This window comes from Phocoena phocoena, chromosome 2, assembly GCF_963924675.1.
Source record: "Phocoena phocoena chromosome 2, mPhoPho1.1, whole genome shotgun sequence".
Taxonomy (NCBI): Eukaryota; Metazoa; Chordata; class Mammalia; order Artiodactyla; family Phocoenidae; genus Phocoena; species Phocoena phocoena.
The window spans coordinates 143219844-143233106 of NC_089220.1; the positions used below are offsets into that span (position 1 = coordinate 143219844).

General features: G+C 51.7%; 1 protein-coding gene across 1 annotated transcript in view; it reads right to left on the reverse strand.

The window, feature by feature from the left end:
* The window catches only part of CEMIP (cell migration inducing hyaluronidase 1), a 70982-nt gene that overhangs the window by 25482 nt on the left and 32237 nt on the right, over positions 1-13263 (reverse strand). Inside the window, exons 12-15 of the mRNA XM_065872131.1 lie at positions 11492-11701; positions 2260-2465; positions 1441-1510; positions 346-474 (exon numbers count right to left, since the gene is read on the reverse strand). Coding sequence (XP_065728203.1) covers positions 346-474; positions 1441-1510; positions 2260-2465; positions 11492-11701 — 615 coding nt within the window. The remainder of the gene's footprint in view (positions 1-345; positions 475-1440; positions 1511-2259; positions 2466-11491; positions 11702-13263) is intronic.

The following is a 13263-nucleotide window of genomic DNA, read 5'->3' on the forward strand; positions in this document are numbered from 1 at the left end:
TGATGAGCAAACGAAGATGACATAAATGTCTGTATTCCACCTGCCTCCCTAGCACTGCGTGGATGGAGGACCCGCTTCCCAGAAAGAAAAAGTGACCAGAGGAGAGGATGCTAATGCTACCTTCATCTTCCTGCAGAAGCAGGTCCTGACCTTCCCTAGCTCACAGATCAGGCCTGGCTTTTCGGAGTCACCACCGCTCCCATCCCCACCAAGTGAACTGCGAAATCGAACTCAGGGGCCCAGCTCCGGGGCTGCCAGGAGGAGCTGTGGCTCTTCCGGCTCTGATCATGTGCAGGCCTGGGAAGAAGGACCAGTGGGCGGGCGGGGAGGCCTGGAAGGACTTACCCGGTAGTTGGAGTGTGCTCGGTTGTTAAGGAACTTTCCCAGCGGGATGTGCTCTGAATAACCTGGGGAGTACATTCCGGCCGAGGGGCCCGTCGGTACGTGGTGAAAAATGAACCAAAATCCAGTTTCCTGGTGGAGGAGCACATGGGGGGAAAGCCACAGAATTCAGCACCAGGGAGCTTCTTGTTGGGGTGACTGGATGGCCCCAAGGCCCATTCCCAGACACACCCGCGGGAAACAGCGAGAAGTTTGAGGCGAATATATTTTGGGGGGTGGGCGTCCATCCTGACTGTTAAAACCCTTCTGTGGTCCTACTGTATCTCTGGTCCTACTGTATCAGCGATGGACACCAAATGGCTGGATTTCAGAGTCACTGCCGGGGTTAATCTCCCCTTCCTGACACATAACGGGAGGATTTCCTGAGTGTCCTTGGCTTTACCCTTTCATTCTGCAGATATGGAAGCTGAGGCCCAGAGACGGCACCTGACCTGCTCCCCAGGAAGGTAAGCAGCACGAGGGGTGGGTAAGGGCAGGGCTGTGTAGACAGAATACCGTGTTTGTACCCTGTGCATGTCCCTGCCTAACTTTCCTCCCCACCATAGTACAAACCTCATAGGGTTGACACAAGAATTAAATTATTGGAGCTTACGGGACATCCCTGGAAGTCCAGGGGTTAAGACTCCATGCTCCCAAAGCAGGGGGCACAGGTTCAATCCCTGGATGGGGAACTAAGATCCCGCCTGCTGCGGCATGGCCAAAAATAAATAAATAAAAGTAAATGAGCTGTGCACACACAAAAAGTAAAAAATAAGGCGTGAAAAATACAATTAAAAAATTTGAGCTTAGAACACTGATGTACCAGGCATCTAATAATGCTACTGAGTACTCGTTAGCTACGATCACCAGTGTGACGAAGGGCCAGAGGCATCACTCAAAAGCAAGTCCATCTGCCTCCCAAGCTGGCCCTTCCCTCTTCACGCTAAGCCTGACTGCGTGGATACCTAGACTGGGGGCTCAGGGCACACAGCTTTCAGGGTTGGCCCCGGCCGTCTCCTCTCCCCCAGCCCCGCCCAAAAAAGGGATGTTTCTGCTCACCTCGGACCCCGCAGCAGCACAGTTTATGAGGTTGTTGTTGGGATTGGCCATCCAGAAGGTGGACACAGCACTGTGGGCGGGGGGCAGAGATTGAATGGCGTCAGACAGAGGGCTACTGGCTCCCATCTTGCTGCCCGGGGCGGAGGGGTGGCCCATGTCAGGGACTCTAACATTGCTTTGATGAGCCTCTTATCAGTGATTTGAGATGCCCTTGATTTGTTGATCTGAAACCCAGTTTTCTCATTGAACTGGGGTGCATTTATGCCTTTAACACGTTCGGAATTTGGATGGGGCATGGCTCTTGAAGGTATAAGCATGTTTGTGGGTTAAATCTGAGATGGACCCTAGAAGAAATATAAGTCAGGAGAACCCAGAAAAATGGCTGTCTCTGAGGGCGAGGCCCTGGACTCAGAAGGTTGACTGTATGGGAAGCTCTCTCTCTCTCTCTGTCTCTGACTCTCTCATGTCAAGAAACAGACCAGCGCAGCTGGTGCCCACGTGTACACGCTGTGGGCTCCGAGGTGGCAGCCCGCTTGCTCTCCTCAAAGGAGCGCTGTGTGGCCTCAGGAAAAGCCCGAGGATGAGAACAGTGGTTATCTTTGGCCAGAAACGATGCCCGTGAGGCACACTGAGAAGGGAGAAGTCGAAAACACACTCCTGCCTCTGTCTGAGCAGCTGAGAGCCTTGGGCTGTGAGGGCTGTGAGGTCTAAGCCGCTCGGGAACCCGAGAGCGGGAAGTCAGATGCTGGGCCGGGAAGTCGTGTGGACACATGCACACAGGCCCGGCGCGGCGCGGGGCAGGGAGGGGGAGGTGCTTACTTGCAGTCCTGCCTGGGCTTGGGGATGTACCCCGGGTAGGAGTCTTCCGTGATCATCTTGCACATCTTGCTGTCGCGGTCGGAGGGGAGGAGGGTTCCAGACTTGACAAGGAGGCCGAGACAGTGCTCAAAGGTGTTGCGTTCCTCTGGCCCATCTTCCGTGAAGAAGCAGTGGCCCAAAGAATTATAGCCCACAATGTCCTTGACCTGCAGGGGTCAAGACAGGGCGACAGTTCGCCCAGTGTCGTTACTCATGTGCTCTTTCATCCATTCAACAAACATTAAACGGCCTAAGCCAGGCACCAGGCTCTGAGAGGGGATCTGGGGGTTTGGAGACGGACCTGACGTGGGTACGACAGAGCCGTGACTTTGAAGTCCTTTCCAGCGGGAGGTGTTGCAACTGAGCCTTCATGGGGTGGGGAGAAGAACAAAATGCTAGAGGTGGGCCCGACTGGAGACCGGGGACGAGGCCTTGTGAGCCTAATCTGGTGAGGACACGGCGAGTACACTGCTCACGAGGACTTTACGTGGAGGCTTTCACCAAGAGGTCCCACCAGAAAGGGGGGGAGGGAGAGCTCCGTCTGAGCCAGGCCAGGGGGGCTTCTTAGTAAGACTGGTTCCTCACTGTGCCGTCTCCCGTGGATGCAAGCCAGCTTCGAAGCCTGCAACCGCAACGAGCCACACTTGCAGAAAACCAGAAAATGCTGCAAACTCCAGCTCTTCAATATTCTTCTTGGAATCACAGAGTCAGTGGGCCAAGTGGAGAAACCACTTTAAGACATGGAGAGACGCGGAGTACGGTCTTAGCTGTGCCCACAAGCATCACAGGCTCTCAGACAAGTCTGCCGACCTCTCGCCAACACACTTTCCCTACCACACAATGGAGGAGTCCAAGTCCAGGATCTCCGAGGCCCCTTCCGGGTCTGAATGTCTATGAACTCATCAATCTGAGAACGAGAAGGTGGGTAGAGGGCCTCTGGCCTGGGCCTTAGCTCCCTTTCTCAAGCAGGACTCTGCTCACAAGCATCCCTGACAAACGGGCATCGTGTTCCACTTGAACACCCCACAGGTGAGCTGCTCGCTGCCTCCCAAGGTGCCCTGTCCACAGCGGGGCATGAGATGGTGAGAAACACCTCACTAGCGGTCTGAGATCTTCCATCCTCATGCCCACCCCCGGGGACCTGACTGCCCAGTGATGTCACCCAACCAGGGAAGCTGCTGCTCCCCTATGACACCATTCTACCCACACCTAGTAGGTACCCACTGCTGCACCAGGCCCTGGAAAATTCACGCATCATCCCCCAACAACTCCCCCGTTGGCACTGTGACCATTTCGAGGGGCGTCCTGTACATTGTAGGAAGTTCAGCAACATCCCTGGCCCCTACCCACTAGATGCCAGCAGGACCTTCTCAGCTGTGACAACCAAAAACGCCTCCAGGCATTCATTGCCAAGTATTCCATTGGGGAAGGGAGGTGACAACATTGTCCCTGAGAAGCACTAATCGAGGGTAAACACCCCAATTCCCTCCAGAGCCTTTTCTATGGCAAATCTTACCTACTCCCCAAGTCCCAGGCAGACACGCTCTAGAAGCATCCAGAACTAGGACCCTTTACGTCCCAGCACTGGCCTGGGCTCTTATATCTTTTAATCTTGCTGAAATCTTACACAACCCTGTACTAATTTTTTTCAGAGATGAGGAAAATGAGACTCAGAAAGGTTGAGTGATTTGCCCAAGGTCACACAACCCACGTGTGCAAAGCCAGGGCTGGAACCCCAGTTTTCTGACTGTGTCCATTCACCCATGAGGACGGAGCACAGGCACAACTGCCCTATTCCAGGCAAGCTCTTCGTTTTCTCAAACGAGGATCGCGTCCTTAATCTTTGGTCATAGGCAAGGGCGTGATCTTGAATGCCACTCGGTGCACCGATAAGCATTTAAGTCAATACCAAGGTCACGCAATGGGACTGTTTCCGTTCCTCCTAGTGAGCTAGGAAAGTTTGTCGCAAATCGCCTGGAAAGACAAGCGTGGGAGGAACAGGCAAGAAAACGCGGGCATCGAGAGCAAGTTCAATGCCTTCACGTTACAGAGGAGGACACTCAGGCCCAGAGGAGGGACATGGAACAGTGTTCAGACCCGGGCCCATAGCTCCTCTTAAATCCTAGGCACCCAGGTGCCCACCATCTGGATCACTCTTTGGGTGTCCTCTTTGAATGCAAGTGAGTAATGAATTGGGGACATTCTTATTCTAACAAATGCCTGAGTAAGAAATTCCCTCCAGGCCCCTTGAGGTGTGCTCTGGAGAGAAAAACCCTTTTGGAAAGGAATAAAAATAACTACTGTTTACTGTGAAATGTTTTACATACATTATCTCATTTAATCCTTATCGAAACTACTATTCCCTTTCTACTGATGGCACCGAGACTTAGAAAGTCGCCCGAGTCACTTCTCTCGCGAGGACGGATTGAGACTTGCTTCTCCGTCTGTCTGATCCAAAACCTGGGTCCTAATCAATTCTCAACAGCACCAGAAAAGAAACCTCCCATCTTGTGTTGCATTCCTTGCTTCTCGTCAGTAGTGGGGTGAGGTGGCATATAGAGTCCAGAGAGAAGCATGAGAAGGTCGAAGAAAGCCCTGGGCTGGGAGTAGAAGTTCAAGTTCGGTTTCATCACGAACTTGCAGTGTCATTTGCCTGAGTGTCCTTAGGGGGACTTCTGAAATCCCTTCCAGCTCTCTGACATGGTACGATTGTTCTTCCTTAGAACATTTCCCAGAATTAGATACTTACACTGTGACATAGCTTGAGATGGACAGACAGAGAGAGATGACAGATAGACAGGTAGATAGTAAGTAGCTGGATAAACAGACACATACGTATGGACTTACGGGTGCCCACTGCATGCTATCCAGAAGCAGTGTGTAAGCTCCCTGCCACTCTCTTGCACAAACTGTATTTTCCCTTTGTTCTTCTGGACATATTCCCTTATGACTGAAAATCATGAAAACGATTCCTGAGAGCTGTTTTAAGTCTTCAGCTGTTGTTAGGTGGAGTCTAGGCATGATATTGTGAAGGATGAAACTCCCCAGCTCTCAGGAACTGCTTCAATTAGGGTGACCATTTAGTTTATTGTCTGAACCAGGACATTATCGAGAGTGAAAGGGGGTACCGTTAGTCATTCATCTGGGATAGCAGGCGTAAAATGGAACTGTTCTTTGCAAATCAGGGCATAGAGTCACCCCGAGTGATGACTTCCCCCTGAAACCTGTACACAGTACGAACAAGAAATTACTGTTTAAAACAAACACACACAGAAATGAACTATATGTCTGATTCTGCCTTCTAGGGTGGGTATGATATAATTCATCTTAGTGAGAAACCTGGCTACAAATAGGATCCTATTAAAAGAAAGACTGTAATTTCTGAGCTTCTGCTGTTTACTTTTCTCTTCTATTTTTCTTTTCTTTTTTTTTTTTTCTTTGAGCTGGTAAAGAAAAGAGCCTTGGAGTAGGTGGTAATTTGCTTTGCAGGGTGTGTTAATGAGTTTCTGAATATGCAAATAGAAGCCGGGAAAGGAAACGGAGAACCCAATCACTCTGCCTAATAAGGAGAAGAATGTGTTTTTTGTTGTTGTTTTGCCCTGCAGCGTGGCATGTGGGATCTTAGTTCCCCAACCAGGGATCTAACTCGTGTGCAGAGTCCTAACCACTGGACTGCCAGGGAAGTCCCGAGAATGAGCTTTTAAGGCGGCCCAGGAGCAGTGGGGGAGGAGAAGGAAGGACCCCCGCAGCCAGGTGGAGGGGAGGGGAGGGGAGGGTTTAAGAAGAGGGACCTGTTTCTCCATTTCCAGTTGATTTCTGTGCTGACCTATGATGCACCCCTACCTCCTTCCCATCTCTTTCCCACTCTGCCAGCGGAAGCCCTGGCCAGTGAAACTTTGTGGGGAAACAAGCCCAGGAGTCTGGGTTCCTCATTTGGGCTCAGGAGGGAAGGAGAGATGAGAGCAGCTCATGAAGCAAGAAATGATTGAGACCGAATTCAAGAAACTGGAAAAAGGGGAAACCAGGGAAAACAGAAGCCTCGCCCACAATCCCCAGAGCTCTGAGACTGGGACAGAGGGCACTGAGTTTCCCACCAAAGAGGTAAAGGAGCTCCACTCCTCTTTAGTGGAAAGCTAAAGGGAAGGTGTCTCCCTAAGGCTGGAGGGCTTGAGGACTGGCTGCAATCCATGTAGGGCACCCCCTGCATAGTCAATGTGGCGGCCTGTTGAGGACATCCTGGTTACTACTGGAGGCCTTTATAGCAAAGGTAACACATCTGGAGCAGTGAATGAGGTGAGAAAGAAAGACAGGACATGTTTACTTCTCCCATCCGCTCTGCTGTAAAAAAGGAAAAGAGGAGAAAACAGGCAGAATCCACACCGGAGTCTTTTCTACCTTTCTCAAGGGATTCATTGTCTTCCAGGAAGGAACACTTAGGTGACCCCCGTGTCCTGCCTCAGAGCTCAGAAACACACAGTAAGATATAGCGTGAGCCCGTCTTACACCCACAGCTGTCCACCCCGCAGATAATGTGCAGTAGCCCCTTCCTTTGAAGGCAGGCTTTGCCAGCATCCCGGATGCTGGTGCAACCCCCCCCCCCCCCCCCAGTTTCAAGAAGGACACCATCAACAGTGTCAGTATCAGGAAAGGCATTTCCCAGGCTCTGCTCTGTAGGACACTAACTCTGTGAAAGGCAAAGGTTGTGTGAATAAAGGGCTCCGCGGTGAAATGAGTTTGACATTGCTAGGATCACCAGCCTTAAATGCATTTTCACTGCAACCCTGACAATGCTAGCATGCACGGTGAATCCCTAAAATGGGGAGGGAAGACACATACTCAGTGTTTGCCAAGGTCATTTAATTATTGGGTTTACTCTGTGTGCTGGGAGAGATACCTACCACTATCTCACGGAACCAGTGAGGTTTACACAGAACACAGGGAAAGAGGCGCGGTGACAGTACTATTTAATATCAGTGCTAAGTATGTCACATGCATTGTCTGCTTTAAGGTTCCCCCAAAGCCTTTGAGACGGGTTCTATCATCACCCTCACTTTACACAGGAGGACACTGAGGCTCAGAAAGTATCCGTCAGTCAAGTTCACACTGAAAGGATTAGAACACAGGTTGCTACGACTCTATCCTTTTAACCTCGCTAGTTGACAGCGGTGATCACTGTCACCATGGGAAAGGGTAAGAGTCGGATGAGGAGGGAGCAGGGGGCAGTGGGCTTGCAGGGCAGGAGCTGAGTGCTAGTGTGTGGAGTTACATTACTGAGAGCCGTCACCAGGGCTCAGGGGAACAGAAGTTGCGAAGCCCACATTTTTGTTGGGCAACAGATGCTGGCGGAAATCTTAAGTTCAGACCACTCCTTCCAAAAGTTGGTGGTGAAGAAAGGGAAAGACCAAAGGTGGGCCGCCCCAGGAGGAGGTGGGGATGAGGGAAGCTGTTCTCTGAGGACGGGGGTACCAGTGCGTGTCTAGCAGTGGCGAGGGGGGCAGCACCTCCCAGCTGGGCACACATAGGAACCCCTTTTTCCAACAAGCCAGTGACTGCCTGTCTGGGGTCTAGGGCACCTCCGGATTGGGGATGGCGTGAGGGAAAAGGCATTCACGATGTTACTGAGTGGCCTCTGCTCTCTAAATGAGAATACAGTCTTTGTCTGCTGTTGGCCTCCTTTCATCCCATCAGCTAAAAACATCTTTCTAAACATAGCTGTGGGTAACTCCTTAGAGCCAAAACGAAGGAAGCAAATGTGAAATCCTGGTGGAGGGAGTGCAGCTCCCAAGGCAGCCTTTCTGAACCTGGAACTGTCTGCCCCAGTGATGGAGCCTTTATAGGGTGAGGTGCTAATCCATAAAACCCCAACTCCCGTCCAGGGGTGCAGCTCTCAGAGAAAGGCACAGAACGCCCTCCATTATCCTGCTGCCTCTTTGGCTCAGAGATGTAGAGGCCCGTACGTCGTCGAGATTCTAAGCCATGGCTGTTTGGTTTCCCCTTGATGCAGGCCACAGAGATCTGTGCGCTCCAAATCCTAAGCACAAGCTTGGCTGCCAAGCGCGGGCCTGAGCGGAGCGTGGTTGGAGCCCCGTGTGGCCACCGAGGTAAGGCTGTGCTGGCACCTCGGCAAGGCCTGTGCGAAGCACCTGGGCCACCTGGCGTCTGGATGACACCCAGGGAGCTGATGGATGCGCCCTCCCAGTCTGGTGACTGGCATCCCTGGCAGCCAGACAGGAGGAAGGCTTTGGTAGGAGGGGTCTTCGGGTCCTGAGTTGTCCAAAGCTCTGGCTCCAAAAATGTATCTCTGCCGTGGGTGCAACTCACCCACCTGGATGCTCCGGAGGCACCAGTTCCGCGGCCACTCCTCGCCCCCTGCCTTCCATGCCCCCCACACCGCTCTCCGTCCGTTGCCCATATCCATGAACTTGGACGCCTGGCCTGTGCTAACTTTCCCCACCTCTCCCCAGCCTGCATGTGCACAGAGATGCTCCCTTTCAGCGCTGCCCCGATGAGGGCCCTCTGGCTCTACCCACAGCACTTTTCTTGCCCTGCCTCCCCCTACATGAGCCCGTTCCTGTGGCTGAGACCTGGGATCACTGCTCAGAGGAAGGTCTGTATTACTAAGATGGCCCAAAGTATCGCATATATAGTTTCTAACCGAACAGCCGTGGGGGATTGCCATCCTGTTCTGCACAGCACATATGAGGAAACTGAAGACCTAAGTGACTAAGTAGCTTGCCCGAGACCGTCACACAGCAAGTGGGTGGGAAAGCACAGCCATATGTCCACAGGGCAAGTATGTGTGTGTGCGTGTGTGTGCGTGTGTGTGCGCGCACGTATGTGATTGCCCGGAGATTCAGAACAGTTTCCACTCAAATCAACCCGGATCTGGAGTTACAGACTTCTTGTAATCTTCCTGTTTTTCTCTCGAGGAACATTAGACGTAGTCGAACTCAAGTTAAACTTAAGGACAAAACTTTAGAACAAATGCTTAGAGCAGGTCAAGCTCCTAAGGCTCAGCCCCGTGAGGTCTCCTCACCAACTCTACGTTGTTCTTTTCGGCACGTGTTCTCAGCTCAGCCTCCAACTGCCTTCGGTGCATTCCCTCAGCACACGGCACGAGTGAACGGGGCCAGCAGACGCCTGCTTCCGGGGCCCAACCTGGGCCAGGCCCCTCGGCGTGGCATGTCCATGTCCTTTGCTCCCCATCTTACAGAAGCGAGGAAACAGAGGCATGGAGACGACCTGACCCAGGTCACACAGCTAGGAAGTGGCAGCCAGATGGGAACCCACAGTGTCTAGCTCCAGAGCCCAAGTTCATCCTGTGTCCTCTACTGCATCCCTAACCTTCCGAATTTATTCGAAATCCTCTTATCTTTCTGCTTTTGCCAGAAAACATCTTCCTCTGCCTCTTTCTTGGACCCGAAAAATAATCCCATGTCTCCCAGCAACTACTCCAGCTGCAACCCTCTACCCCGCTGCTGGGGGAACCGGCCCTGGTTCCTAGCCAACATTTGCATGTGAGCCCAGCGGGCAGGGTCCCGGGTCTTGGGTCTCCCTCGTGGCGCTGGCCCCTCAGAGCCCGATGTGTTGGGTGTTATGTCCCCAGCCTGATGGAGGAGGGAGCTGAGGTTGAGAGAGGGTAAGCGACTTGCCCGAGGTCCACAGCCCATGACCTGTGGAGCGGGCCCTTCTAGACTGTGCCCCCAAACCAGTGCTCTCTTCTTTATACTCGGTGGGTTTTAAGTCAGAGCATTGAAAATACAGCAACAGCAGGCATTCCTTTGTAAGAGCACACTGAAAAGAACTGAGAGTGGCTTCACCCGCCACACACTGACAGGCTTCCTCACCTTCCTATCCCCGCATGCGTGGTGGGAGGCTCCTTATGTTTGGATTAAAGCAGGGGTCACAGACTCAAATGCCCACGGAGGCCAACAGGCAACGAGATGAGTGGCCCTGCCTGGGGCATTCACTGTAGGGTACTAGGAAGTGGTGGGCATGGCGTAAACCAGAGAGCATAAGCCCAGCCTGGTGGGGTGCTACGACTTTGCCTGAATCCATTGTTGCCAGGCGGGAATGTGGGTCTCGTGTTGCCAGTTCCAACTACTTTTCAAGAGGAGCCAAGAATCCAGAGTTTTATGTGAAATCTCTACATTTCTAAATGATGAAAACGAATTCAAATGGTTCTTGAAACACTTAAGGCAAGCAACGCGCGTCTGGCCACCAGGTTCAGTTTGCTGGGTGCCGTTTCGTGACATCCAGCTTAAAAGTTCATAGAGGATATGAGCTTAGTGCATTGAAAGAAAGTTCCGTCTCGTGTAAAATTATCAAATGCTTCTCTAAACGTGATATAAACCGAAGCAAACACAAACTGGATTCGGCGTGCAGGGTGCCATTTGGTAATGTCCAGCTTGAAAAATTTATGGAGGATATAAGTTGAATTCATTTAAAGAAGGATCAATTTGGTGTAAAAATTATCTGTGCAAATCAAGACAAGCCACACACACACACACACACACACACACCCCAATTTACTAATGAAGGCGTTTCTCCCAGGAGTGCTTGCTCTGATGACACTTGGTTCAACAGAAGAAAAGGGAAAGGGCCACTGCTGCCACTACCTCAAGCCTGTCAGGCAGGTGCCACAGTACAGAGTCCTGGCGTGACCCCTGCCTTGTCTGCAGTTAACAGATTTGCCGTGCTGTCAGGCAGATGCCACAGTACAGAGTCCTGGCGTGACCCCTGCCTTGTCTGCAGTTAACAGATTTGCCGTGCTGTCAGGCAGATGCCACAGTACAGAGTCCTGGCGTGACCCCTGCCTTGTCTGCAGTTAACAGATTTGCCGTGGCACACAGTCTTGGAATGATCCTTGGGGAAACCAAGGTGTAGTAAAGAGCTAGACTCCCAGTGACCACTAATTGCTCACCCATCTCTGTAGCTTGGTGCCTTTGGCAAAGATACACCCCTATTTTCTCCTTCTTCTTTGGTCAGTGACCTGTTCTCAATTGATACTGTTCTAAAATCTGAGCTAAGGATGGTTCAACCCCCAATGGCCCTGGACCAAGTGTCTAGATCTAAGCATACTGCCACTGCTAACGGTCCCTGGGCCCAGCAGTGAGCAGACCGGCATGCAGGGAAGGGATGAGAGGGTGAAGGGGCTCCGGATCCCTGGCTTCCCCGGGAAGGATGTGCTCACCAACAAGCCATTGGAGCCGTGGACAGTGACGCAGCGAGAGAACGTGTGGTGGATGGAGAGGTCCTTGACATACGTGGGTGGGTCGTAGCCTCCCTTTTCATCCACATCGCCCGCCAGGTGGAAGTGAATTGGGTACTGACCCACCAGCTGCTGGCCCATGTTCTTCAGCTCCACGCCCTCCAGGTGTGCGGCCTTGAACCCCAGTGCAAACTGGGAGAGGAGAGCCCAGAGTCAGAAGGAGTCCATGAGATGCTCCCTGATACCCCTCGCTGCTGCCCACACTCCAGAAATGCACACGTGTTGTCTTCGGTGTGCTTTGCTGATCCCCACCTCGGGTACTCAGTGAATCAAAGACATTCTCTGCAAATGGGTTAAGATGCCCGACTCTTCCCATCTCAAGGGAGACAGGCTGCTGCTAATAACACAGGAATGTTGCAAGGCAATGAACTGGTTGGAATCGAGAGGTGCAGCGGGACCGTGCGGCGGCTGGGGCTTACCTCAACCCTCTTTTCCTGCCTCCTAAGCCACTGAGTGTTATGAGGAAGGGATAACCCTGAGGTAATCTGGGGGAGACTGGAAAACAGCATGCCCTAGGACGGCTGAGGAATCCAGGACAGGCTGGACCTTGGGGCATTAAGAGCCCGTGCCTGGTCCACCATCTGAGGCCCTCTCCTGGCTGTAAGAAGGGGATGCTGAGCTCGGGGTCTTTGTCAGTGTGAGTTGTGGGATGCTTCACATGCTCACATCATAGTATACCCAGAGCCATTCCTACACGTTCCAAAGGAACCACCTGATCACACTCAGTGTCTACACTCCAGGAGCTCACCAGAAAAGCACAGTTCAAAAATGATTCCTGTCCCAAGCTGACTTCAGCTAACTTCTACTAGAGAAGGATGACTTAAGGACATGCTAACCATGCCTTCCAAAAATAGGTGTCAGCTGGAATGCCAACTCCAGTAGTGGCTGCCCGGGAGAGCTGTGTTAAGCATGATTCTGAGGCCTAGTTTGGGCAAAGTGGGAAGGAGTGCTCTGATCACCTAGGGATTACTCTCAACATGGGAAATGGGGTTGCAGCAGCTTGCGTAACATAAACCTGCTATTTCTGCTTTAGTCTCCCTAATGAGTTTCTCAGCTGAAGATCATAGCACCACCTCTGTCCCCATCTCATCCCTTGAAACTGACTGGAAATACGGAGAAGAGTTTTTGGAGGTTGCAGTGACTGGGAAGCACTGCTAGCATTTAATGAGCAGGGGCCAGGGATGCTAGAAATCTTATATTAGGCCCGTATGACAGAAAAAATGGTCTTGCCTGTGCCAGTAGGGCCCCCATTATGAACTCTGTAAGTTTCACTCAATTATTCCTTTCAGTTAGATTACCAGAAAGTCTCATCCTTAAAGCATATGATTTTAACTTCTAAAGAACTGTCTTTACAAAACACCAAGGTAATATTGTTATTCTACCAGCTTTAATCTCAAATCATTGGAAGGAATGGCCTCGTGAAGAACATTGGGGTGTCGTCCGATATTTAATATGCCAGATAAAGGCACCTCACAGAGAGGTGCAAAAGGAATTCCTCTTCGAGTTGAATGCTAGGAAAACATGAGCTCCAACGAATTGATACCACTTTCCTTCACTGCGCAATGAGAACTCTGCAGCTCATCATACCTGTCTTGGTCTTGAGTCTCCACCAGGAAACTCACAGGTAAATGTAACGCTAGAACTTCTGGTTCTTCTCCCCTGCTTATCATCTTCTCTGGTTTTTTGTTTTTGTT